Source organism: Hibiscus syriacus, unplaced genomic scaffold (genome assembly GCF_006381635.1).
Source record: "Hibiscus syriacus cultivar Baekdansim isolate YM2019G1 unplaced genomic scaffold, ASM638163v2 tig00110556_pilon, whole genome shotgun sequence".
NCBI classification, from domain to species: domain Eukaryota; kingdom Viridiplantae; phylum Streptophyta; class Magnoliopsida; order Malvales; family Malvaceae; genus Hibiscus; species Hibiscus syriacus.
In genome coordinates, this window is record NW_024062779.1 from 4,796,020 (window position 1) to 4,822,504 (window position 26,485).

Here is a 26,485-nt window from a genome sequence, read left to right on the forward strand (position 1 = left end):
TCACTCTAGCCATAAAATGTCGAAACCACAAGCCTATTGTACCTCTATCTCTATCCGTGGGAGATAGAAACTGTTTACTTCATGTCGTCAAATGTTCCAAGCACATACATACGAGAGGACCACAATCCCCTCTGGCTCACTGCGTTTGTTATGGCACAGTCTCGTCTCTGATCATTGTAACTTTGAACTTCTTTGGCTTATTGTTTCCAGAATTAGTCCAATAATCAATCGCATCCAAGTATTTAGCCAAATGAGCGCTCCATCCCTTACAAATAATATCTCTCAAATCAGATAATGGTATGTAATTCAACATGCTGTCATATACCATTGTCTTCAGGGATGGGAGCTGAAGCTCGACGAGAAGCCAATGACGACGTTCTAAAATAGGGATAAACACTTGCAATCATAAATAATAATTCAATTGCGCACATCAATTTTTTATTTATGAACACCTTTAAAATATTCAAAAATAAATACTAACCTTATCGACCTCCCACCACGCAGGATAAAGTTTAGCTTTTCCATTACCCAACACATATGAAGTGTCTATTTGATCCTTCAAGTGAGCTACGTGAAAAGACGTCGGCATAATAGTCCATCGCGTATTTTTTATTTTTTTCAATTTCCTTATTATCAGAAGACGTGACACCTATGCATTAATATGCTGTTTTATAAAAAAAATACATATATTAGTGAATTTCATAAATTTAAAAAAAATTTAATCAAAATGCAATATAAGAAGAATATAAGACTTACCCCCTCGTCGAAGTAGTCATTGTCTTCAACCCCTAATAACACACCCCACCAAGACCGATCAAGAAACAAATGCATATCATCGTCGAGTTTGCATATGTCAGCGTAACACCCCTGGCTCCGCTCATGTAGATAAAAATCAACTGCGGTCTTAGCCCAAAGGGTATATCCAGAATTATGTCTGGTAGTGTTCTCCTCTCCACTTCAGATACTGGAATGGTACTGACCGATAACTCATACGAAAGTAAACTCTCATTCATCATGGCGGGCACGTGAGGGGGTTTATCAATATGTCGACATATTATGCCATGTGAATCGGGCTCTCGAACGGTGGGAGGGACCTTTTGAACGATGACAGGGGCCTCTTGAACGGTCGGAGGGGCCTCTTGAAGGATGATAGGGGCCTCTTGAACGATAGTAGAGGCCTCTTGAATGATGACAGGTACTTCGAGCTTCTTCTTACGAAGTCTTGGCACTATTGGGGTGAACGGAGACGTAATGGCATGTGCACGACGTCTGATGCGTGAACCCCATCGTGCAAGAAAAACCCGACATAAAGCATCTACCTTATCGGGCCGCTAAAAATAAATTAATACATAAATCAGTAAAAAAACAAATAAATAATACCAAAAAATGGTTATTTGCATTTTTAGTATAGCATTAAACAAACTTACCTCATTACGTAGAATATGAACCTCATTCTGCAACGATACAACAATCTCATGCAAAGCGGCTACCTCATCACGTAAAGTAGATACCTCGCCATGTAAAGCACCATTGTCATCGCGTAAAACCTCTACCTCACCACGTAAAGATCGTACCTCATCACGCCATACACCATTGTCTTCACGTAAAGTACCGACCTCCTCACGCAAAACATTGACCTCATCACATAACTCCCCTAACTCATCCCGTGGAGGTGAAGAACAGGGAGATAAATGTCGCGGCATCTTTGTCGGTCGCCTATCATGAGGTGATGATGGAGAAGAGGCTCGATGATGTGATTGAATAGGTGATGACTCTCGTTGTGGAGGTGTATAATCGGCTCGATCAGGTGATGGCTCTGGGTGAGGTAATGGCTCTCGAAGTGGGGGCTGCTCTTCATATGTGCCATCAAAAAAATGCTTACCATCTTGCCACCAATTAGTGGCAAGCTCAGCCTCTGTGGGTGCCAGCCTCTGTAATAGATAGTTAGCCTCCTAACAATATAAAAACTCAAACAAAGTTAAACGTCTACTAGTAATAACTTGTTTATATATGGTATTATTTGTGTTAACTTACATCATTCATCATCGTATATGATAGTAACTCTTCCCAATCCAACAGTCGGATCCTCCTCCAGGAAATAACCCTAGGAATATCATTTGAATTTTTAATTGCATATATCCGCATGCTGGGAAAAGCCTCAAATATCCAAATCTACAAACAATATAATACACAAACATTAGTAATTGTTAAATAATTAATTATAATTTTGGAAACATTATATAGAAATTCTTACCCTAAAAGCCCAAATAAAGTCTGCCAAAGTGTATTTGGAACCATGGCTACGCAAACTTTTTCGGTCCTCAAAGGCAGACAACAACTTTTTCCAGGTAGCTTTCCATAGATATGAACCCCACGGAAACTGGTTCCATGCATTTAGGTCATCTACCAATAATATTAGGTCCTCAGAAATAGGTTGTCTGGCCTCTTTGCCTAAAAAGCTGGCATGCAAAAGTAATAAATGGCATACTCGGACAACATCGAGGTCATCCATCCGAGTAAAACTATCTTTAACAAATAATCTCTTCAAGTCGTCGACGTGTAAACTTGGCTTCGCCTTTGCCAGCTCAGGAAAAACTCGAGATAACCATGATGGGCGGGCGATATGACTAGTGTACCGACCTACATCATCGTGTCCGAAGCGTAGACCAGTGGTTAAGCAAAACTCCTCCCGCCCAAAACAAGTATACGCGTGGAGGAAAATGAAACCTTATCTTTTCATCACCACGTTGTATCCTCTTGGGTAGATCGTTAGTCATGGTCTGAAGAAACAAATGTGTCAACATAGCATCTCCACCCGAATGTTGTACTTTCAGCCATGGCCCGAAGTAAGTATCCTCAAACAATTTTCTTTGTACATGTGTAAGCGTTGACGCAATTGTAGTGGCTAGGCTTAATTTATTCCTTAAGGTCAATGAAGCCGAAAAAAAATTCTACAAAAACAATAAACATACCAAGTTAGATATACCAAAAACTACAAATTATACACTATAAACAGACATGATATTAAACAGTGAAAACAAAGCCAAATATGTTTCAAACTTGCACGGTATTCACCCAAGTCATTATTCTATCATAGTTCACAAAATGCATCAGATAACATTGTGAAGTTAGTATTTGTCTTTGTTTTTTGGTTGAAGTAATGCAATTCATTCAAGTTTCAATTTGCAGAAGAAGAATAGTTTCAAATAGTCTTATGCAAATTGAAACTTGAATGAATTGCATTACTTCAACCAAAATACAAAACAAAGACAAATACTAACTTCACAGGGTTAAAGACTAAACAATTTAGCAGTATTGGCAGCAACCGAATGAATTTACTAAGCAATCTAAGTGAAATGGTTAATCTATTACTGAAATTATCAATAAATTTATTATCAATTTAAATATGAAAAATCTAATAATTATACAAAAATTTCAAAATAAAAATAATTAAAAAACTAACCCTCGGTGGTTGATTTTTCATTTCTGACCGTGAATGGTTGTGAGGGTGGCTCTGAGAGATGGAGATAGACGGATTTCGCCGGAGATGGGGACGGATTTCGTCGGAGATGAGGACAGATGTTGCCGTAAAGAGTGAGAGATGGAGATGAGATTGAGTTGTGATTTAGGGTTTTAGGTTATGATTTACGATTATATTGTTTACATTTGTGTTGCGAAATAAATATTGTGTTTCGAATTCGAAAATAAAATTCGCGTTGCGAAAATAAACGCGCTTTGCGAATTTGACTTCTGTGTTGAGAAATTGACTTCTGTGTTGCAAATTTGGAAACTGAGTTGCGAAATTGGAGTTCGCGTTGCGAATTTGTTGGTCATTTTCGCAAATTCAAAAAAAATTGATTAAAATCGTATATTATAAGGCATTTTCGGTCACTGAAGTTATTTTCTCGTATGTTTATTATTCAATTTTGTACATGAATTTCGCATTACATTAAAAATATTTTTCAAATATGTTGATTTGATATTTAAACAACATATTATATTTTTGATGTGTCATTGACTAGTTGAAATGATAACATCTTTAAACACCATCTGTCACAATCTAATTGATGATTGACATATCTTATCAACTCCAAATATCAATTTGAAAAAAATGATTAAATTCAGTTAACAATTTGTATAACAAACTTATACTGTAAAATAAATTATTTTAGATTTAAGAAATTAAAGCATGTGCCAAATTTTAATTGCGTGCTTTGTTAATATCTTTAATTTATAGTTTATTAAATTAGTTTTGCTATCGATTATTTTTCTTTATAAAAAAGCTTAAGAATAAGATTTTTGATTTTAAAGTTACATACAAATTTTCATCTAAACGTGATCACCAAAGCTAAAAGCTGCCTTATCTATGATAATTTGGTGGGCATTGACAATGGGTGACTTTGCATGAGTGGCACATATGTGATTCATGGTTCAAGCATATGAAGCCTGAAAGCTTAAAAACAAGAACAATGCTAAGGACTAATAGTACTTGGATTTTAGCAACCACATCCTTTTCAGCCTTATTTACTAGCTAAAGCTGTTAAAATCTCCACAACCTTCGACCGATGTACACGTTTAACTGATCTCCATTACATGCCACTCTCCAATCTCCATCGGCTCTTTGTGCTTCACTACGCATTATGTTCAACTCTTCTTAGAACTACCTGTCTACTTCTCTTCACCAACTCGATGCTGGGTCACATCATCCTCTACCTATTTTCTCAATTCAACACCAAAGCCTTTGCTTTCGTTTCCCTCTACCCTAATGGCCAACTCAATCTAAATCCGTATTCATTTTAAATTTGTTGTTATCGCTACTAGTCTTTTGATTCCAGTACTCTGAGCATTGATGGTTCGGATCGAGAGCTTCAATAGCCTGGAAGATGGCAATTTGTTAAGAAATATATGACTGAATTCAAATGTCACAACTAAAACTGACCAGGCATAAATTTGTGTCAGTATGTTAGCTATTCAGATAAATGCAAGTTTCAAATGATAAGAATTTAACAATATCAAAAGGCTTGGACAAGTTGTTTTGAGTTCAAAATATTATGGAACTAGTGCTGTAACATGCTAAAGGATTAATAAGTAATATTATCTCATCATCAGATTTCGTAAGCCGTATTCCAGTATCATGATAAAATATTAAGGATCATATTTGTCAGCTAAAATATTCAAGTCAGATGAGCATCATCAGCAATGACATTAGTTCATTTGCTCAACTTTCAAACTTGAAAGATTTCAATGAGTTGAAACCTTGTACAATAGCTTAAATAGAAGAAGGGCGGCTATGCTGTAAGACATGCATTAGGAACTTTATTGTGCTGCCTCAGGATAAGATAGATGCCATTTTAGATGTAATTATGAGAAAGCATCAGACAAATACCAGTCAAATTACTCAGATTAAGTTTTAAAATGGCTATTTGGCTACCATACCTTAATTATGGGTGGTGAGAGAAATCCAAACATTTCAAGTCCATTGACGCTCTTCGGTGATTGCAAAGGAAGAATGCCACTTCCCCCAGGATTTCTCCTTAAAATTTCTTGGTTTAGTTGCAGCACCACCATTTCCTAGCATTTCTCCACCGACACATCTGCAAAGTTTACAGTGGGGCAACTTTCTAAAGTGACCTGAAATATACAATAACGGATGTAAGCAACATAAGGTTGTACAAGCAAGCTAACTCAGTGAAAAATGTTCATCGACTACTCTTGGTTGCTTGTTAACTTAAATGTCAACTACGCCATGCTCTCTCTCTCTATTTGATATATTTTCTTTTTCCATTTCTCTTCTTTTTCCTGATTTTGGCTCTGTTATCCCTTGAGTGATTACTCAACAAGTGAACCTTTATGGCCAAAGCAGACAAGCACTAGTCTCACCTTAAATAGAGGTCCACTGAGCCCGGCATCTACGACTTCTGAGATGTAGCTAGAAGTCTATGTTGGGTTGATAACACTAAGGGGATGTTTGGTTCACGGCATATGGGATTATGTTATGACCCTCAAGAAATAGAGAAGAAAAATAGACGAAGAAGAGAAGAAAAGAGGAGAGAGTATAAGAGATTCAAGAGAAGAAAGAGTTCATTCTTTTCACTCATAAAAACTATATTCTGCAGTACATGGTTATTTAATCACAATACATTAGGTTTCCTCCTATTTTGGCTTGGGCTTATCCTAAGGCCCTTGTTTCCCTTCCTCAAGTAAGTATGCTCTTTTCTATGTTAATTTTCTCCATGTGAGTCACATGCTCCCTTTTTAATTCCTCTTCATCAAAATTCCTCAATTCACTACGTGCAATTCCTAGTTCAATCCCTAATTCATTTTCTAAATCCCTCGTGTTATTCGCTTTGTGCTTTTCCTCCTCCTCTCTCCCAATCGTGACAATTCCTCCCATTTAGACGATCCTTGTCCCCAAGGATCAAAGTATCGAATTTGTGATAGCAAGACCACAAAATCCTTCCAAGTTCCAATTGGCTCTTTATCAAAATCAATATCAACCGTACCAACAAGGGCATAAGCAACCACTAAAGGAGGTGAAGCAAGGTAGTTGGCTCTTGTTAAGGCATGCACACGACCCTCGAAGTTTCGATTCCTAGAAAGTACAACAAACACCATTATATCATTTTTGAAATAGCAGTGGCAACTGATTCATCTAAATCTCCTGAATTTCCTATGCATGTTGTGCAACCATATCCAACAATATTGAAGCCCTGCTTATTCAAATATTCTTGCAACCCACTATGTAGTAAAAATTTTGTAACAACTCTTGAACCTGGTGCAAGACTTGTCTTTATCCAAGGCTTGACTTGTAAACCAAGTTCACAAGCCTTTTTTGCAACAAGACCTGCCCCAAGCATGACACTAGGATTTGATGTATTCGTGCAGATCGTAATTGCAACAATCACAACACTGACATGCCTAAGCTCTGCTGGCTGTCCATAGAACGAAAATTTTGCCACTTTCCCCTGTGCTGCTTTTGGCACAACAAACCCCTTGAAATCAACTTTATTGTTAAGACAAGAATTCCGATCTCTCTTCATTTCTCTCAAAGGAACCCGATCATGAGGTCTCTGTGGCCCTGATATACAGGGTTCAACTTCTGCAAGGTTTAATTCTAGATATGACGAGTACACTATTTCTTATTGAGGCTCGTTATATGTTGCGTATTGTGAGTACTATAAAATTATACGCAAATAATGTGCAAGTATATACAATCACAAAAGTAATAAAGTGATGAGTGAGTATCGTCTCCACAGGGATTGGAAGGATATTGAGTGAAGTTTATGCACTATTCTATCTAAGTATAGTTAGTCTTGATATATACAAATGTCACGACAAATGAAAAATGTATGATGGTGGATATGAATGAATGGTCTGATGGTGTAGTAAATGGAAATGCAGTGGCAAGAACAAATGTTTAATATTGAGTATGGTGAAATGTCAAGGCAATGAAAAATGGTAAAAACAATAAATAAAAAATGAAATAAAAAGTAAATAATCCTCACGTGACAAGCTTCCAATGGAATGAATGATAGGGATCGATTTAAGGATGCTAAACTTATTCCTCAGGCATATTTAAGCTATATAATCCTTACTTGCTCGACAGGGCTTTCCTAAAATGTTCTCAAAGGAACCTAATAGAATAGGATGCCAAGGCATCTGCTCTCACTCAACGATGTTGGCCAGCCTACCCTATTGATAAAGACACCCTTTTTAGTCGTTGAAATCCTATCCTAGTCTCTCCTGAGATCTAAGGGATTAGGTTATAATATCCCTAGGCCGGTTCAAAGCCCCTTGAAATACTATAACCCATTGCTTATGAGGATCTTGTCTTGCGGTTCTATCGAATACTTACAAGTATTTTTAGCTTAGGTTTCTCCCGAATACCTAAACTTCATCTAAGAAATGGATAATTCCATGCCTCTTACAAGCCTAGATGGTGAAACATTCATAAGCAAAGCAAATAAAGAACTAAAATAAACTTAAATATACCACTAAAATAAAATCTAAACATCCATTAAACCAACCACCACCAAATAAGTTAGTTCATGGTGGGGTTCGAAATATCCAAACATAAAGTCATGCAAATATTCGTTCCAACAATCCCACAAATAAATAGAAAAAATAGTAGCAAAAGGGGAAGTGAGAAATAACCTTCGACGCGAGCCACCGGAGGTCTCCTCGGCCACCACGAACCACCTTAGCTCGCTAGCTCCTTTCGGCACCTAGCTAGCCACTCCTTGAAGCTTTATCAATGGAGGAAAACCCAAGAAAGAAGAAAGGAAAAGGGAAAATAAAAATGAGATTTTTTTGCTCTACTCTATGCGTCTCATTTCTTCCACACACACTCTCTCTTGTGAGGTGTAATATATAATAAGAATATCTAGGGGCAATGATGAGGTTGTTGGGATATTGTTGGGTGCAAAATACCCCTCATACCCCTAGGATCACACCTTGTGTGTGAACCTTATCCTCCAGGTGGCAGTGGTACCCTAACATGCTGTTACAGCCATCATTTCACGTGCAGAGCCAGTTGTCCTCGTACAACTGTATCTTTTTGTCGTTTTCTGTGCCAGAAATGCCCAAGGCATTTCAATCTGCGTGTGATGCCGCGGTATTACTTCTCAGCTATCCTATTTTGCTTGTTATTTTCTGCACATCATTAAAAACCACACATTCCTCCTCATATAGCACCTTAATAAAATAAAATAAAACAACCACCACAAATGCAATTATATGCAACTACATACATCTCAAATGACCTATATGTACCCTTAAACAAACAATAACTTAAGTCAAAAAGGCCTTAAAAGTAGTTGTATCACGGTTAGAACCAAGTCAGTAGCTGTCACGCCATTTCTTAATTTTCCAGATAACTTGAATCCAACAACACCAGGAAAAACCATGCTCATAGGCTGACAAGCATGGTTGCCTCAGCTTCAATACCACCAACTCCCCAACTAACTTCTCTAAGACCATATATCATAGTTGTATGGGAATCAGTTCCAACCACACTATCAGGGTATAATATTCTGTTTGTGTTGAACCTGATGCACAATACCAAAACCAGGAGGAACAACAAGCATATTATGAAAGGCAGTAGATCCCAACTTAAGGAAAGAAAAATCTTTCCTTGTTCCTCTAAAACTCAAGTTCCATGTTTGCTTGCACTGTATTTTCTGATTTGGTTACATCAACTTGAACCGAATGGTCAATGACAAGATCTACGGGAACCAAATGATTAATTTTGCTTGTATCACTGCCAAGTTTGTGCATTGCTTTGGTGATGTATTTTCCCAATCAATTATTTTCTTAACATCTTCCTTCTTAACTTGGAAGTTGTCGCAATTACGAATCGCAGATTCAACCAAGATTCTGATAGAGTATGGCAGTTTATTAATCTTTGGATCATTCAGGGCAGACAAGCTGTAGAACTTTCCAAACTCGCCACCACCTGGCTTGGGAAGACTTGTTAATACTGCCTTAAAGGGATGTTCAGCAACAGATTTTTGGCACTGTAGAAATTGATTCACATTTACCGTTGAAGGAGATCCGTCTAATTGTTTTGTTGTTGTTTGAGTTTTATAGTGGTCCACCCTCCATCCACCATCCAATGCAATATAGGAAATTGTTGACTGAATTTCAGTGTAAGTTGTGGCCGAGCTGTTACACCTTCACCTTCATGTAGCAACCCAAGAAGAATATGCTCGGATCCAATATAGTTATGGCCAAGTTGGCGGGCATATTCCAACAAGAGTTCCAAAACACATTTGGTATGAGTAAATGGAATCTTCACAACAACAAAATAATTGCTCCTTCCAATTATCTCATCGACCTCAACTCGCGAATCTTTAAGATTGATTCCCATTAGCAATAATCTAAACTTGTAAGGGTCATCATCTTCTACAAGTTTATCCCTCCCATTAGAATCAGTATGAAACACCTTGTTTGTGGCCATATTTGCTATTAGTAGAGTAATGATCTCTTTTCCGACAATGTCATCTATGGGAATCGAACCAATAGTGAATTCGAATTCAGCATGCTCTTTGTCTTTGTAGAGTCTGGTGACCTGGTAGATCCATTCATTAAATTGTTGGAAAAATTCATCAACTAGGGGTCCACGAGTGACCCTCAATGAAACTGATCGTGAAATAACGATTGGAGATGAGCCGTTAGGCCGGAATACATATGCACCAAATGCATGGGGATCAGAATCACCACTGCTTGAACTGTACCACGGGTAGCTCTGCTGCACTGGTACATCTACCTTTGGTGTTGGCAATTTATCGAACACCTGGGAATCATCATGTTCTTCCTCACACTTTTTACCAGTCAGCAACTGTAACATGTGCTCTACATCTCTCTGCTGCGACGCCATTTTTGATTCCAACATACTCAACTGGCTGTCCTCTTTCTGCCACCATTTAGGAGGGGTTGACTTAGTCGTTGTATGCTTTATCATATTCGTGAGATCGTCAAGCTGCCTCTGAATCGAAGAAAGATTAATGGAGGCTGTCATGCCTTGATTTTTTTTGCTTCAAGCTGCCAGGAAATGATGGCTCTGATTACCAATTTGTTATGACCCTCAAGAAATAGAGAAGAAAAATAGACGAAGAATAGAAGAAAAGAGGAGATAGTAGACGAGAGAATAGAGATTCAAGAGAATAAAGAGTTCATTTTTTTCACACATAAAAACTATATTCTGCAGTACATGGTTATTTAATCACAATACACTAGCTTTCCTCCTATTTTGGCTTGGGCTTATCCTAAGGCCCTTGTTTCTCTTCCTCAAGTAAGTATGCTCTTTTCTATGTTAATTTTCTCCATTTGAGTCACATGCTCCCTTTTTAATTACTCTTCATCAAAATTCCTCAATTCACTACGTGCAATCCCTAATTCATTTTCTAAATCCCTCATGCTCTTCGTTTTGTGCTTCTCCTCCTCTCTCCCAACCGTGACAGATTACCGGGGGAATGGAATCCTCATTCCCCCGTTTGGTTGGTCAGTAATCCTATTCTCTGGTAATCTTTTATTCCCAACAGTGGTTTTTTTGGGTTATATTACTGGGGATGTGATTACCCCCTTCCCTTAAGTATTGTTGGATTACTGACATTTTCGACTAAAATGCCCTTAATTTTTTTTTTCAAAAATATCATTCTTTTGTCGTTTAATAATAAAAATTCTACGAAGGTTAAATTATAAATTTATCCTTAAACTATTTTATATTTACAAAAAAAAAATCTATAATTAAAATTTTATATGAAGTTCAGGGGTTAAAATAAAATTTTATCATTTCATTAAACCTATTTATCTTTTCAATTTTGTAAAAAAAATTATATGAATTTTATGAATTTAAATTTTTTAAAGAAAATATATAAATTAATTATAGTAATATTATAGTAGAATTCAACTTATTAAAAAACAAATATATAATAAGGACAATTTGGTAAAATATACATTCCAATAATCTTTTATTCCTTTAACAAAACACTGTAATCTTACCTGCTAAACCAACCAAACACAAAATACAACATTCTCAGTAATTCTATTCCCCAATAATCTTTTACTCTCACTGGTAATATTACATTCTGTGAACCAAACGCACCTTAAAGAACTTAACACGGGTTCTAAATCCTATAAATATCAAGCACGGATATGAAATCCTTATATTGGTAAGAAAGACGTGATTAAATAGTAAAATATCAGATCAAACTCCATATCAGATCAAACTCCACTGTCATGTACCTTTTGGGTATATAGCCTGCTTGCTGCACCATTGTTTTCCGAACATGACAGATCCGAAATTTAAAGATTCCATAGAAGAATTCAACAATGGATCTCCTCGGGCAGCAATTGATGCATTTACATCTGAGCTATTGGTAGTTGTTGTCTTCATCAAGATATTAGATTTCCATGGATGTGGAGACTGATGTTCAACGCTAAACAAGTTATTGACATCAAAGCCATCAGAATCCAAAGGAACACTTGAAGTTGAATGCTGATACTTGTTGGGAGAATCTCGAGAATCTGATGACGGCCTACAATCACTTTTGATTCTTTTTAGGACAGGTTCTCTTACTTCATCAAAGCCACGCTCATGCTTACAAGAAGGTAAAAATGTCTTCACATCACTCTTGTTATTAGGGCTATCCAAGGCATTTAACGAGTTGATTGCAGGATAATCAGATATAATACCAAGATTCAACTTCATGCTGGCATCCTGCTCCAAGTTTTCCATTGTAAGGACTTCGGTATTATAGACATTGTTTTCACTATCTATGGTGGTATGAAAAGCTTTTAATTTAGTCCCATGCTGGCAGTCTGATGGCAATACTTCTGAAACGTGACCATAAGAGGATGAAGTAATAATATCCGACTTTTTTTTTTAATTCCCCGGAAAAAAGAAAAACTTTCACTTGAGAAGGTTCTACTTTTACTACCTCACTATTATGAACCAAATTAGACACATGAGCATCACAACCTTCAATATCTGTGCATGCCCATGCTTTAAAAGGATCTACTCCTTCCTCCAGAGCTTTTACTAGCATTTTCAGTTCATCAATGGTGTATCGAAGGAGGACATATCTTTCTTCAGTTTGGCACGAACAGAAATTCTTTATATGTTTCAGACATGCAAATCGCTCAGGAGAGCAGTTGCAGCTGCAGGAAGACAGATGCAAGTCATAGAAACAAGAGAAGCATTCCCTTTTACGTTCCAAATCAAAGACTATTTCCATCTTTCGTAAGGGTAAGTGAGGTGGAAGGCAATTCAATCTTTCCTCCTCCATCTGCACTCGTGCCTGATAACAAGTGATAATGTTACATACATTGATTAGAATAAATAGTGGCAAGAGAAGTTTTTCACTTTATCATGCAAGTACATTTAAATAAGCTAATAAAAAAAGTATCTCCTTTTTCAGGGTGGAAGGGATAGGGGGAGAGGAGAGAAAAGAATCTACCCTAACAGCCTTTGTAAGGATTCCATCCTTTCCAAAGACATGTTTCCACCTCAAATTTCCCGGAGTTTCTGTGCCAGCAAAAATAACTTCCTGAGAGCTTGGATGGTTTGCCAAGCTGCTCCTAGGAGCAGCTTGTCATGGGACAGCGATGTCCTGCGATGCTGGTCACTGTAGAGCTCCACTGCATGTTGACCATGTTCTAGCCAATCAACAGGAGCAACATTCACAGCCTCCGCACAGTTGAAGCCACAATTAAATTCAGAATGAAATGCCCTTGGAAAGGTAATAACAAACTCCCCAGAACATTGTACAGCTCGATAGATTGGTACACCCTCACATTTTAGAACAGATGGAGAAAACTGAGTAACCTGACCAAAGATGAATTGCAAACTTTATGCATGTAATAAGCTAATCTAATATAAAAGTAAATAAATAAATAAATAAATATGATAGGAGTGAATGACAAGGAACAGATACACCATCTAGGAAAAAGTAATGAGATTCTTAAGATACTTAAAAATCATTTCATGTGCATATTTATTCTAAAATTTCAATTATAGATGATTTAATGGTGTTCTAATCAGTATAGTCTTTGGTTAACGACGCAGGTGGTGAATATGCATGGATATCACCAGGTACCAACACAACCGACCTGGCTCTCTAGGATTACACTGGAAGATACAGTTGCACAATCATAAGAATAACATTATACAAAACATAAACTGCATGCTGAAAAAGCAACCTACATGCATTTCTTTCTTGTACCTGATTCTCTTAGATCCCTCGATGTCTTGGAACCAAGGTCCAACATTTCTACATCAATGATCTATTTAGATTGGTAGACACCAGAGAGCTGTTTAAAATACTGCAACTTCTTTAACACTATTACGTCTTAAAATGTATAAATTCACAGTTAAGCAGGATGAAGGTGCTAGAGGAATTGACATTTTAATTTGAAAATACTTGTTCCTCATAATCAACCTGATGAGAAATCAAATATGGCTGCAAGAAGCAATGAAAAACTGTAGAAAATATGCAAAAATCCAACCAAATAAAATAAAGAAAAAAGCGAAACAAGTGTTTCACCAATTCATGGAGCAAATCTGGTTGTTCTTCAAACAAATCAGGGAGATGCTTTCTCATTGCAGCCTCAAAAGTGGAAGCATGATTTCTAGGCACTCCATACCATATTTTTGGATCAACCCAGTGCATATAGTTTAGTGAATACAGATGGTGGTCCTCAACATGCTGCTTGAATCATAATACAGTACAAATGAGTGAAAATGAAAGGAAAAAATAGGCATGAATCACTATTCAAATTGTCAAACATGAGTAGCCACTTTTTACACCCCCTTCCATATCTTTCTAAACATAAAAAATAGGCATGAATCTCTCATGCACAATATGCAACATCACATATTTCCATACGTCATCATGAACAGCGACACGGACATGGATAGTGGACAAATTTTAATGATTTCCATATAATATACACAACTATATGCAACTAATTGCGCTGCAATCATAACCATGCTTGTTTTCATTCTCCACAAATAAAATAATTAAAAAAACACACACCACTGGATCATTTTTTGTCGGTTGTTATGCCCACCACCACATTGCTCACCTGCAATAATCATAATTTTGAATCAGGCATCCCTTCTTCTTCCCCCTCCCATGTTCCATCTTTAATAGCATAATAAAAGTTCATGACAATGAAGAACACACATAACGTAAATATGTGCATTCAAACTATATATACCAATTTGCCACTCTCATCAACAGACATGGGATTCTCGACGACAACTGTTTGGCTCTGAGCACAAGGCATCAGTCAGAAGCTCGAAACCATCTATATTTTAAAGGAAAGAAATGACATCAAACTTAATAACTTACTGTCGAAGTGGATGGTATAGTCCCTGTGGCATTTGGTCTGCTTGCCGGGAGAGGAAACCTTACATTGCCCATCTGAAACATAGATGAGAAACAGAGCGAGTAGGTAAACCACAAAATAGAGGTTATCCAGACATAAAAATATATACCATGCCTCACACAACGCCTCTGGTGTTCAAAAATATTTATCGCATGGGCATAGTAAGTAAATAAGTACTTATCCTTCTGATTAAATACAATGCAATTCACTTCCAAAAGGGTAAACATATAAAAAAAACAGCTTATGAGAATAAAAAAGGTGAAGCATTAGACCATGTGCAATCATTGCATAGAAGAATTAATTTGTCTGGTAAGAAGAAGCAAAATCTTGCATATTTGAGAAATAAATATCCCAGTCCATTAATACGGTGATATTGAGAAGAATTTAAAGATTTAAAAAATGGGACCTTGTATCAGAAAACATGCAATAATACTATCTAGCAATATATAAATATGTTCAATATCAATGATAGACACAAATGAAAATTGTGTCAATTCAATCAAACACTTACGCCAACATTAGTAACATATTGACAAACAGCACATTTGATGTGACCTATCTGGTTGGATGGTGCTTTTTTCACGGTAATGAGATCCATTAGGGTTGTTCGGCAGTGCCCGCAGTTGATGTGAGCTATCTGTTAGGATGGTGTTTTTTTCACGGTAATGAGATCCAAGAAGAGAAGAAAGAAAAAACAAGGTCGGTAAAAAAGCTGGGGACCATGGAATTAAAAGAGGGGAGGAAAAAATGAATCTTGTTGCCAGGCAACCAGGAAATGCACTGATAAAAGATTGAAGGATGAACCAAAGAAGAAAGTACAGTATAGTTCGTACTCACTCCCAAAATTCATAGAAGATATACAACCTCAGGTATTCAAAATAAAAATTCCACTTCGAGAAAAGACAAAACCAAAGTCCAAAATGATCAGGCCGCTTTCTATAAAGAAGCATATTAAGATCATCTGGTTACTGAAATAGTTTAAATGCCGCAAACAGAGCAATGATTAACAACCACAAACACAGCCTAAAAGCGCATGCCACCACAAAAAAACTGCATTGGCAGCCTAAATCATTAAAAATAAGATGTATGCATAATTTGATTAGAACAGCCAATAATCCAGATGGCAGACAAACTTTGGAAACATTCTAAGATTTTTAACTACTCAAAGTAAGCTCACATTGCTAGTAAAAGAAAATGATAATATAAGATGATAAAAAAATCATCCATGTGGAACGCATTGTGACTCACTAAATACAGGGTGGGGAAGCGCTAATCAAAGAACAGAACAAGTCCCGTTTTCTCCAAAAAAAAATTAAGCGACTTTCTTAAAATTGTTTACATTGCATAAAAAGTAGAAGGAACCCACAAGCATTAAACTTTCATCAAAGCCCCAAAATGACTTTCCATTGAATAGCAACAATTTTGCAATTCCGAACATTATGACCACAAATATCATTTACACAAACCAGTATATTATACCTGTCGCAAGGTTGACGGTGTTACAGCAAGAGCATCTTACACTTGTTGCTCCACATGCATACATTAGCAATGTTCGACACCCCCCACATATGAGTTGAGTCATTCCCATCCCTGCAGGGTTAATTTAAAAACTTGGGTTATCAAGCCATAAGATTCTTAGCTGATATTGAACTTATTTTATTTACATATATAGATAAGAGAAATGTTACTGGCCACCCTACATTATTGTTTTCTTTGCCTTAAACTAATCTTTTATTTCTGTAGAAATTTTATATACCACCACAACCATTATAAGCATTACCAGATAGTTTCAAAGTATACATCGTTCAAGGCAACCAAATGAACAAAAGGAAAAAGAGAACTCGTATAAAAAGAAAATACAGTAGCATTGCAATCAGACATCTGTAGAAAGGAGCAGGAAAAATAGTGCCAAGGATACAGCCATATTGATTGGCAGATTATCACCCTGCAATTAAAGATTGCCATCAATAATCTTACTAAGTTGTTTTAAAAACAAACCTTTGGAAATCCGGTATCATGTTGACATCTAAGTACCAAACAAAAGGAAGTTAACATAGCCAAAATGCCCAAATGATATGTGTAACAACCTTGATATGGGTGGGCTACGATCAAGCCAAGTTGAATGGTAGATCTGAGCAGCTTTCCAAGATTCATACTTCCAACAGTTTTAATGGAGTATGGTTTAGGGACCATAAGATAATTTGAGTTTTGTTTGGAGTACTCATTCAATTCAAACTCAATTTTTATCTAGCTTATGCACAACCAAGTTCACATAAAGAAGTTGCTAAGGAAGAAAGAAACTCCACAATGAATGAACTTATGTCAAACTAAAAATATATTTAACAATTACCCAATAAGGTAACATCAAAATCACAAAAACAAATAGCAGTAAGTTCTCACTAACAACCTGTAACAAGTTTGATTTTACTATATTTTGTTATTAAGTTGAATCGAGTTTAGGGGAGTTGAGGCTCCATTCCAAAACTTAAGTAAATAGAGGAATATATTGCATGTTAGCTTCTTTGATATGTTACTGAGTTTGAAAAATGCAACTGTCAGACATGAGTGTCGGGCATCATATCTAACTAACATAAGTCAATTATAAGTAAGACAATACATTCTCAAACTACAAAAAAAAAAAACAATGCTTGTGGCTTATTACATATGATAAATCCCATTCAAGCAAACTTGTAATATAGCTGTCGTGTGCAGTGAACAGACAGATTAAATCCAACCGTCAGTACAACAAAAACCCAGTTCCATCATTTGTACCACTCAATTCAATGCCCATTTCAGCATTTATAGTAATAAAACCAATGATCAATTTTTAGGCAAGGGGCAAATTCATAAAATTTTCAAATAAGATTCTAGCATAACTAAAAATGGGGTCCATTGGATCTCCATGGTATTTATAACCAAAGTAATCATTTAGTTAATGACGAGGTACAGTAGTTTCTAATAGGACTATTTGAAGCATAACCCAGATCACTAGGTCCATTATTAAGGGGTGAAAAGGAACCCACAAAGCCAAGTATTCCAACATAAAGTAGTTCCCAATGCCACTCACCTATATAGATAAACCCAGAAAATAAGAGAACAATTTGCTAATTTTATGATGCATATATCTTTTGAGTTTCAGTAATAATAAACATGTTCATGTTGAAGATACTGACAACTTGCAACTGTTCACAACTTCAGAAAACTGACAGTTGATTTTAAATGTTAAATTAATAAGAATGATAATTGAAGTTTACCGGGGGGAGGGACTTGGGAAACTGTATTACAAAATGCACAGCAAACATTTGTAGCCCCTCTAGGATAAAGAAGAATGCTCCTACATCCGCTACAAATGAGTTGGCTTTGCATATCTGCATTCATTGTAAAGAATGATGTAAAAATGCTTTTCATTAACCCGGTTATAACAATAATAACGATTTACAAGTGATAATGCCATTTTTGAGATTCAATATAAAGCATATGATAGTAAAATCTCATCCATTAACACAATCCCATTGACCTCTATGAAGCAACAATCAACATGACATCTAGAGGTCAAAATTCATAACATCCAAAAACACCAAAATTGTTAGTCAAGAGAAATAGAATAGTAATAAAAATGTCTGAAAGGCAAAAGATTCATTTAACAACTAGCATTCAGTGGCAACTTAATAAGAGTTCTATCTCAAAGTACAATTATAGATATACTACATTATGCATTACAATCACTGTAGAAAAAAAGCGAGGTTAAGAATTTTAAATAACAAAATATGAGAGAAAAATCATTAAAACAGAAATCTGGTTCACACTGCACAATCTTTCCCTTTAAGCATTTCTTTTTCTCTTTTGTCCTTTCAATCATATATTAGTTAAAAACTAGGCAAAATTAGTACATCATTTCTAAAGCCCTTTATTTACAGTGAAAACCGAACATTAATTTAGAAAAAAAGTGAGAGAAAGAAACACCCGATTTCCCTTCCTTCAACAAGAAACCAATCCCAATTTTTTGAGGAGCAATGGAATACTTAAAAGTTCCTGTCAAACAAATGAAAAACAAAAAATAAAATTAAATAAGAGGAAAATTCAAAAGAGATAGTGATACTAAGGAAGGTAACTTTTACCTTGAAGAAGAAGTTCAATATCAAGAAAAAGAATAATATTATCAACAGGATAATTTAAATGCCGTGATTTAACAAATATGATTAGATCCGTCAAAACTAGGAATCTTGCAATTACGCTTTTTTGTTTTTGTTTTTTCTCTTTTGGTTGAAGTTTCTTAAGAAAATGTCGTTAGGAATTAGGAAACGCCAAAGCATAACGCAAAGCATTGCTCCTTGTTCCGTCGAGTTTTTGCGCTTTGACCCTCCTATTATTTACTTATTTCATTCTCCACGGTCTCTTAATTTATACCGCAAAATGCAATGTTTTCCAATTCTTTACTCCTTTTGGCTCCAGAATCCTAAAGAAGACCCCCCTTCTTCAAGTAATGAGAAGCCCAAAAACTCTCCAGTTGGCCATATAGGAGGAAGAGGAGGCTCAAGAAGGCTTATTCACTCAGCCAAGAAACTCTTCGTCGTGGCTAAATAATAGAGATCAAACAAGGAGAAGATGGGCTGAAGAATCAGTTGGCAATTCATTTAGCAAGCAATCAAGCGGTGTGACTACTCATTCACAGCAAATTCTTAATGTAGAACCATCAGTTTCTTCTAAAGATGAATCAGAAATTGGAGTGGAAAAACCAGTAAATGCTGCACCAAATAAGAAAACCTGGGCAGACAAGGTTGAAGAAGAAAAGAAGGAAGAATTTCAGTGTGGAAGAAAATATCTGTAGAAGAGCTCTCGTGATGGGTTTAACAAGGACGAGGAGTTCGGTGATGAAAATCAGAATTCCAACATAATTTATCAGCATCGTGGTCATTCTACGCATCATATGAAGAATATAACTCAACAGCTAGTATCATTTTGCATTAAGGATAGATACAATGCTTTACCGAACAATATTTCGTCGAGAAGGAATAGGCTTCAGGTTTTCCAGGACATAACCAGTACATGAAGACTACTTTCATTTAAGCTGTTCTGTAGCTTTAGTTTAATGGTGTTTAAGTTAGATCTCTCTCTTTAGTTATTCTGTTCATTGCACCCCGACTACCCGAGCATTTGGCTTCACAGTAGTTGCATGGAAAAAATGTAGAACTTTTACTTGGTTCAAATATGATTTTACGTTTACTATACTTTCATGCCTTTTCAGTAGTATTTTTATAACAGACAGAATAAACAAAATTATCCAATTCTTGACCTAAAACAAGACAAAGTCTTATTTCTTAAAATGATGGTAGACAAATAAAATAATATTAAGTTCAAGGCTTATCATTCAGAAGCAAATATAGTCACAAGAACTCGATCCATCAAAGATACAAGGTAGAACTCACAACAATAATACATATCATGAAATGTCAACTAAAGTTTGACAACATAAACATCTCCCAACCGAGTTATACATATTAATAACTCAAGCAACATACTCCTCTTCTTCTTCATCTCCTTCCTCGTACTCGTCGTCTGCGGTTGCATCCTGGTACTGCTGATACTCTGCAACTAAATCATTCATGTTACTCTCTGCTTCAGTAAACTCCATCTCATCCATTCCCTCCCCAGTGTACCAATGCAAGAAAGCTTTCCTCCTGAACATTGCAGTAAACTGCTCGCTAACCCTCCTAAACATCTCCTGAATGGAAGTTGAATTTCCGATGAAAGTGGATGCCATTTTCAGACCCTTAGGTGGGATATCACACACACTCGACTTCACGTTGTTAGGAATCCACTCAACAAAGTACGATGAATTCTTATTCTGGACATTGATAATTTGTTCATCAACCTCCTTAGTGCTCATCTTACCCCGGAACATTGCAGAAGCGGTAAGGTATCGGCCATGGCGTGGGTCAGCAGCACACATCATGTTTTTGGCATCCCACATCTGCTGAGTCAGCTCAGGAACAGTCAGGTTCCGGTACTGCTGTGATCCTCTTGATGTCAGGGGTGCAAATCCAACCATGAAGAAGTGTAGTCGAGGGAAGGGAATAAGATTGACAGCCAGCTTACGAAGATCAGAGTTCAGCTGTCCAGGGAACCTTAGACAGCATGTGACACCACTCATGGTAGCAGAGATGAGGTGGTTAAGATCACCAACTGAGTCAAGTTAAAAGAAGAATCAGATGGAAGACAGATTATATATACTTGGGATTTGGGATATTGATTCCAAGGCAGTTAGTTAGGCAAATAAAACTAGGCATTTACGATGAAACGTCAGAACTTACAAGTTGGTGTGGCAAGCTTGAGGGTGCGGAAGCAGATGTCATAGAGAGCTTCATTGTCCAGCACCATGCATTCATCAGCATTCTCAACAAGCTGATGAACAGAAAGGGTAGCATTGTATGGTTCAACAACTGTATCAGACACCTTAGGAGACGGGAATACCGAAAAAGTCAACATCATGCGATCTGGATACTCCTCCCTAATCTTGGAAATAAGAAGGGTTCCCATTCCAGATCCAGTACCACCTCCCAAAGAATGACAAACTTGAAATCCTGTCCCAAAGACACTTAAAAGTGAGAATTGAGGGCAGATATTATTTTTTTCTTTTCCTTTTCAGGTGAGCTTTCTGAGACCAGCTATTGGTAACAAAAAGCTCTGAAGCAAGAACAAGTTCAAAGCTTAAGATTATACGAACTACGAACCAATGATAGACAATATTGATATCCTTACATAAAACATAAATAAATGGGCTGGGTAATCAAGTTAAATTGAATTAAAAAAGACAAGCTTGCAACATATGTTTGTTTCATTGCAATTGTACAAAAGGCTAAAGACAAAATCAGACCATACTGCAACCACAAAAACTTCAAAGCAAGAAAGGTGAAAATAAATGTCAATTCCTCAAACACAAGCAGTGAAATAAATCATCATATGGATTTAACGCCTTAACAATCCCTACTTAAATATCACAATTTTACTTCAACATGTAGTGTTCCAAAGATATAATCTGCACTACAAAAATGTTATCCGCAAAATGAACCCAAGATCAAGAACAAACCCAATTTCAGAAATCCAAAATTGAGGACAAATACAATAGAAATTTAAGGAAAAAAAGAATACAACAAGCAGATAAAAAGAAAATATAAAAAGTTACAGGGATGATATATACCCTGTAAACAATCACAGTTCTCAGCTTCTTTTCTTACGACGTCAAGAACGGAATCAATGAGTTCAGCTCCCTCGGTGTAATGACCCTTGGCCCAGTTGTTCCCAGCACCAGACTGACCAAAGACGAAGTTATCGGGACGAAAGATCTGGCCAAAAGGACCAGATCTGACGGAGTCCATGGTACCGGGTTCCAGATCCATGAGAACAGCGCGAGGGACATACCTACCGCCACTGGCTTCATTGTAGTAGACATTGATCCGCTCCAGCTGAAGAACCGATTCGCCGCCGTTGTACTTACCGGTGTTGTCGATCCCGTGCTCGTCGCATATCACTTCCCAGAACTTAGCCCCGATCTGGTTCCCACATTGACCTCCTTGGATATGCAAGATTTCTCTCATGTTTTCCTTCACAAGGGTTTAGATATTTCTGCTCGTTTTCTTGGGAAAATAAGGTGATGGGGGATCCAAGAGAGTGGGTCGCTTTGCTTTTTGATGGGTAATGTATGGACGGGAGTGAACGCTGGAAGGGGGTAAACTGTGTTGCCTAATTAACGCTTTGCTTTTAATAGTTGAATGGGACATCCAGACAGATATTATTCCTATGTACATTGCAAAACAGAACAAAAATGGTTTTGAAAATAAGTACTCCCAAGTCCTAATACTAACAAATTCTTTTCTCGGATTAAATTACATTTAACAAACCCTATTATCAATTTAGTGGTGATCATTCAATCGAATCGAGTAAAAAAATTTAAGATATTTAAATTGATGAGACGTATTTCACAACTCAAACTTAATTTAAATTTTTTTTGAATCTAATCGAATTTAAGAAATTCGAGTTGAGTTATTCAAATTTCTATACTAATTTTATCATAATTATTTATAGTATTATGATAAGGATTTGTTCCATTTTTTACTTTCTCTAACCATAATAAATATATATATTATATTCTTTTCACATTATAATGTTATTTAATATATCAAATACAATCTAAAATTATGAAATATATTCATAATATTATAATTTAAAGAAATTGTTTTGAGGGTAAAATATTGATGAGAGTATAAAGGAGTCAATAAATTGATGTGAAGAAAGAATTTACAAACAATTGTAGTCAAAAGACCAAATTGAGTAAAATGCAAAGTTAAGGGACTAAATAAAAAAGGTACATTATTAGTAAAAAAAGTAAGAATCGAAGTTACATAAGTATTAGATTGTGGTATATGAGCATGTGGTTCAAATTTAGTAAAAAGGAACTTGAAATAAAGGATGAATTGAAGAAATAAAGAAAATATGAAAAATTGAGAACTAAATTGAAAAATAAAAAAATGTTATTTATCAAAAAGAGAGATTGAAATTACAAATGTATTATACGATGGTTTAGGAGCATGTGGTTCAAATTTGATAAATAAATGGACTTAAAATGAAGAAGGAATTGAATGAATAATGAAATCAGGGACTAAGTCATAAAACTATCAAAATACTTATTCAATTTTTCGTTTTTTCGAGTAACTCAAAATTGCAACTCAACTCGAACTCAAAAAATGAATTGATAATTTGAGTTGACTCGAATAACTCGAAATTAAAAAAAAAAATTCGAATTGAGTCGAATTTTTACTTACCCCTAATTATCATCCAACATGATTGGATTGGACTGGGCTGAACTGAACTGGTCATTAGTTGAATTTGTATAAAAGATAGGCTTTATTATTTATTAAAAAAAGCAATTAAATTAATAAAAATTATAAGCATAAACATGCCACACCACCTGATCATATAACCTTTTATTCACCAATATAATCATAAAATCAAATATATGATTATCAATCAATTGTATTCCTTAAAATCTTTTATTTAAATAAATTTAATTACTCGCTCATTTTTCAGAGTATTAGACATGCACGTTTATATGATCAGGTGGTGTGGTAAGTGTGAAGTATTTGACTCTATACATTTTTAAGAGTCAAATTTTAATTTTGAAATTAAATCTTTAGAGATATTCTTCTTGTCGGTGGTCTTTATCTCGATATGGAGGAGTTAAACAACTTGATAGCATCCTCTCCAAAGCCGAATTCCTCCATTGATGATCCTCCTCACAAGATCAATAATGAAGGAATCCACATGGGAAGATTTGGCTCACACAATTCCATCCATTTTAAACTCCAGGCTCTTCGGGATTCCGAGAGCTGATATATGTGGCTTTTTGAAGGATCATAATATTAATTTACCCAACATCATGATCTGCTTCCTATTTCACTATTACTAACCACGTTAGATTTAGATACTATGCTAATATCTGGCTGGATTTTATTACTAAACTTGTTAAATAATGCAGCTTGCTGACCATCAAGGCTGGCTTTGGGATTTATTTATGAGATGACATTAATAATTATAGGTATTTGTTAATGTTTAATATTGGGAGGGTAGCTGTGATTTGAGTAAAGAGTAGCTGGTAAAGTGATTAATGATAACGATAATAAAACTCAAAGAAAATGATCGTAAGTCAAAAGAGAAAAGAAAAATAAATCTGACCACTCTTAGAGAAAGATGGATCTCGATCTTACATTCTTGGAAATATGTGGTAGCCTGGGATAGTAAAACAATGAAACATTGTGTCTATCAATAGGTAGTTTAGGGTTCTCATGCGACTTATCATACTAGCTTGCTAGTAATACGTTCTATCTAGTTGGTGCAGGTGATTGGATAAGTTAGATTGTCTTATCTGTCGATTGTCTCTCATGTTATAATGTAGTGGAGCGGAACACAATTGTTTGTGGCAGTGGTGGATTTAAAAATATTTTTGAGGGGGGACACACATGAGTTAGTAATACAAATTTTTGAATGGACGAACATAATTAAAATTCTAGGGTGGACACTATCAATAAAATGATGAACTAAAAAAAATCGAATTTCGTGATGGACTCGTGCCCACCCTCAAATATATGTGGCTCCGCCACTAGTCTATCGTCTACCTAATCGCGTGGTGTGTGATGAACCTAAACATCGGTGAGGGAAATAATGCTATACTTTTCCAAAATAGTGTTTTAAGGGATGATAATAATAATCCTAGATGAAAAGAGAAAGATGATGATGGAAGGTGGTCACATTCTATGAAAATTTCAAATTCCTATATATTTTAAGTATTTTTTATATTCTTTTATTAATTTTTTAATTTTATATCTTTTGAAATTTTATAATTTCACACTTTCAAAATTTCTAATATAACTCTTTAAAAACTATAACTGGATGATTTTTTTTTTAATCCTTTTTTGATAATAATAACAACATGTGAGCTTTATCTAAAGAGAGTAGGAAGTAACAATAGAACTCTAAAACACACAACAGCAACAAAATGTTTCGGATTAAGCAAAATTGTCTTCAATATAGACAAGTAGACAACATTATGGAGCTAACATTAATGCACCTTAATCGTTTCCGTCACAAGAAAGTTGTTATTTGCTACATCTCAAAACAACCCAGTAAATGATTTAATCCAAATGGAGCATGTAACTTGGATAAAGAACATTCTGATTAATTAACTCAATATTATCAACAGAATCCAGTAACGGAAAAGCAGGATTACGTAAACACAGGCATAAGTTCAAGATCTTAAACTCTACGTACGTATGAGTTATGCCATATGCAAACATATTTTGAATGTATAATGCATGCGTGCATGATATCTGAAAACCTAATGAATCCAAAGACGGGCAACTAAATAGTAGTAGCTCAGCCTATATTGGTTAGCCGGAGGAGATGTTTTTTCTTGGAGCCTAAACCGGGCCCACGTTTAACTTTGATCAAATGGCTCAAAACTTTAGCGTACCGACTCATCATTCCTTTGAGCTTTACCCCGTCGTTGTTATACTGTTGATTTTTCTTCACCAGCTGCAGCTGTTGCTCCTCTTCCGAGAAGTGCCGGCCCAGCGAAGCCGTGCCGCCGTTGGCTTCATCGCCATTGATGAGCTGCTTCAAGCTTCTACGGTCCTCGTTTTCTGATTCCTTGTCGTTGGTATTAGGTTGTTGGGGTTGATTATTGAGTGGCTTCCTGGTTCTCTTGGACAGCGTGATGTCGAAATGGGGCTTACTTCGATTGCACTCGCTGCCGCCCATCATCTCCCCGACCAAGCCGCAACGAATTGAATGCAGATTCTGGAGATTTTTAAAAGAGGGTTTGAGCTCAAATGTCAAAGTATGCATGATTGATTAAAGATGAAATGTCTCCCTCCCTCAACAACTGAAAAGATCAACCATTCCCTCTGCATAAGGGAGCCGGTAAAATACAGCATACCAGAGAAGCTGAGATATTACCAACCAAAAGCAACAATTCATTCCCCTCCTCATTGTCTTCCGCCATTCTTTTCGCTGCACAGCTCCTATTAAGGACGTTCTTCAA

General features: G+C 36.1%; 4 protein-coding genes and 1 pseudogene across 6 annotated transcripts; all 5 read right to left on the reverse strand.

Annotated features, from left to right (window-relative positions):
- Positions 1-4,599: 4,599 nt before the first annotated feature.
- On the reverse strand, positions 4,600-14,491 carry LOC120131522 (annotated as a pseudogene).
- On the reverse strand, positions 6,443-7,151 carry LOC120131630 (aconitate hydratase, cytoplasmic-like). The gene has a single exon (XM_039148582.1). The coding sequence runs from the start codon at positions 7,038-7,040 to the stop codon at positions 6,615-6,617; it is 426 nt and encodes a 141-aa protein (XP_039004513.1). The 5' UTR covers positions 7,041-7,151; the 3' UTR covers positions 6,443-6,614.
- A 9-nt stretch (positions 14,492-14,500) lies between the features above and the next one.
- Positions 14,501-19,017, reverse strand: LOC120131629 (protein LSD1-like). Of its 3 annotated transcripts, XM_039148580.1 has the most exons (8): positions 19,011-19,017; positions 18,856-18,924; positions 18,147-18,260; positions 16,372-16,482; positions 15,404-15,465; positions 14,856-14,927; positions 14,722-14,775; positions 14,501-14,586 (listed from the first exon to the last, which is right to left on the reverse strand). In XM_039148580.1, the coding sequence occupies exons 3-8, from the start codon at positions 18,256-18,258 to the stop codon at positions 14,545-14,547; spliced, it is 453 nt and encodes a 150-aa protein (XP_039004511.1). In that variant the 5' UTR covers positions 18,259-18,260; positions 18,856-18,924; positions 19,011-19,017; the 3' UTR covers positions 14,501-14,544. The 3 variants fall into 3 exon arrangements, with proteins under 3 accessions (XP_039004511.1, XP_039004510.1, XP_039004512.1); XM_039148579.1 differs by lacking the exons at positions 18,856-18,924; positions 19,011-19,017 and having other exon boundaries at positions 18,147-18,674; XM_039148581.1 differs by lacking the exons at positions 15,404-15,465; positions 18,856-18,924; positions 19,011-19,017 and having other exon boundaries at positions 18,147-18,681.
- A 1,218-nt stretch (positions 19,018-20,235) lies between these two features.
- Positions 20,236-22,623, reverse strand: LOC120131628 (tubulin beta chain-like). The gene is made up of 3 exons (XM_039148578.1): positions 22,091-22,623; positions 21,204-21,473; positions 20,236-21,075 (listed from the first exon to the last, which is right to left on the reverse strand). The coding sequence occupies exons 1-3, from the start codon at positions 22,485-22,487 to the stop codon at positions 20,399-20,401; spliced, it is 1,344 nt and encodes a 447-aa protein (XP_039004509.1). The 5' UTR covers positions 22,488-22,623; the 3' UTR covers positions 20,236-20,398.
- Positions 22,624-25,604: 2,981 nt separating this feature from the next.
- LOC120131693 lies at positions 25,605-26,206 on the reverse strand. Its single transcript, XM_039148623.1, has one exon. The coding sequence runs from the start codon at positions 26,203-26,205 to the stop codon at positions 25,819-25,821; it is 387 nt and encodes a 128-aa protein (XP_039004554.1). The 5' UTR covers position 26,206; the 3' UTR covers positions 25,605-25,818.
- Between the last annotated feature and the right edge of the window lie 279 nt (positions 26,207-26,485).

Excerpts from the sequence above, each read along its gene's own strand:
- LOC120131630 (XM_039148582.1), bottom strand. The coding sequence starts at position 7,040 with ATGAAGAGAGATCGGAATTCTTGTCTTAACAATAAAGTTGATTTCAAG.
- LOC120131629 (XM_039148579.1), bottom strand. The coding sequence starts at position 18,300 with ATGAAAAGCATTTTTACATCATTCTTTACAATGAATGCAGATATGCAA. Across the intron at positions 14,928-15,403 it reads AATATGTTACTAATGTTGGC|ATGGGCAATGTAAGGTTTCC; the intron begins GTAAGTGTTTGA and ends TCTATGTTTCAG. Across the intron at positions 14,776-14,855 it reads CTATACCATCCACTTCGACA|AGCCAAACAGTTGTCGTCGA; the intron begins GTAAGTTATTAA and ends CCTTGTGCTCAG.
- LOC120131628 (XM_039148578.1), bottom strand. The coding sequence starts at position 22,487 with ATGAGAGAAATCTTGCATATCCAAGGAGGTCAATGTGGGAACCAGATC. Across the intron at positions 21,474-22,090 it reads GAACTGTGATTGTTTACAGG|GATTTCAAGTTTGTCATTCT; the intron begins GTATATATCATC and ends TCTTTGGGACAG. Across the intron at positions 21,076-21,203 it reads CAAGCTTGCCACACCAACTT|TTGGTGATCTTAACCACCTC; the intron begins GTAAGTTCTGAC and ends AACTTGACTCAG.
- LOC120131693 (XM_039148623.1), bottom strand. The coding sequence starts at position 26,205 with ATGATGGGCGGCAGCGAGTGCAATCGAAGTAAGCCCCATTTCGACATC.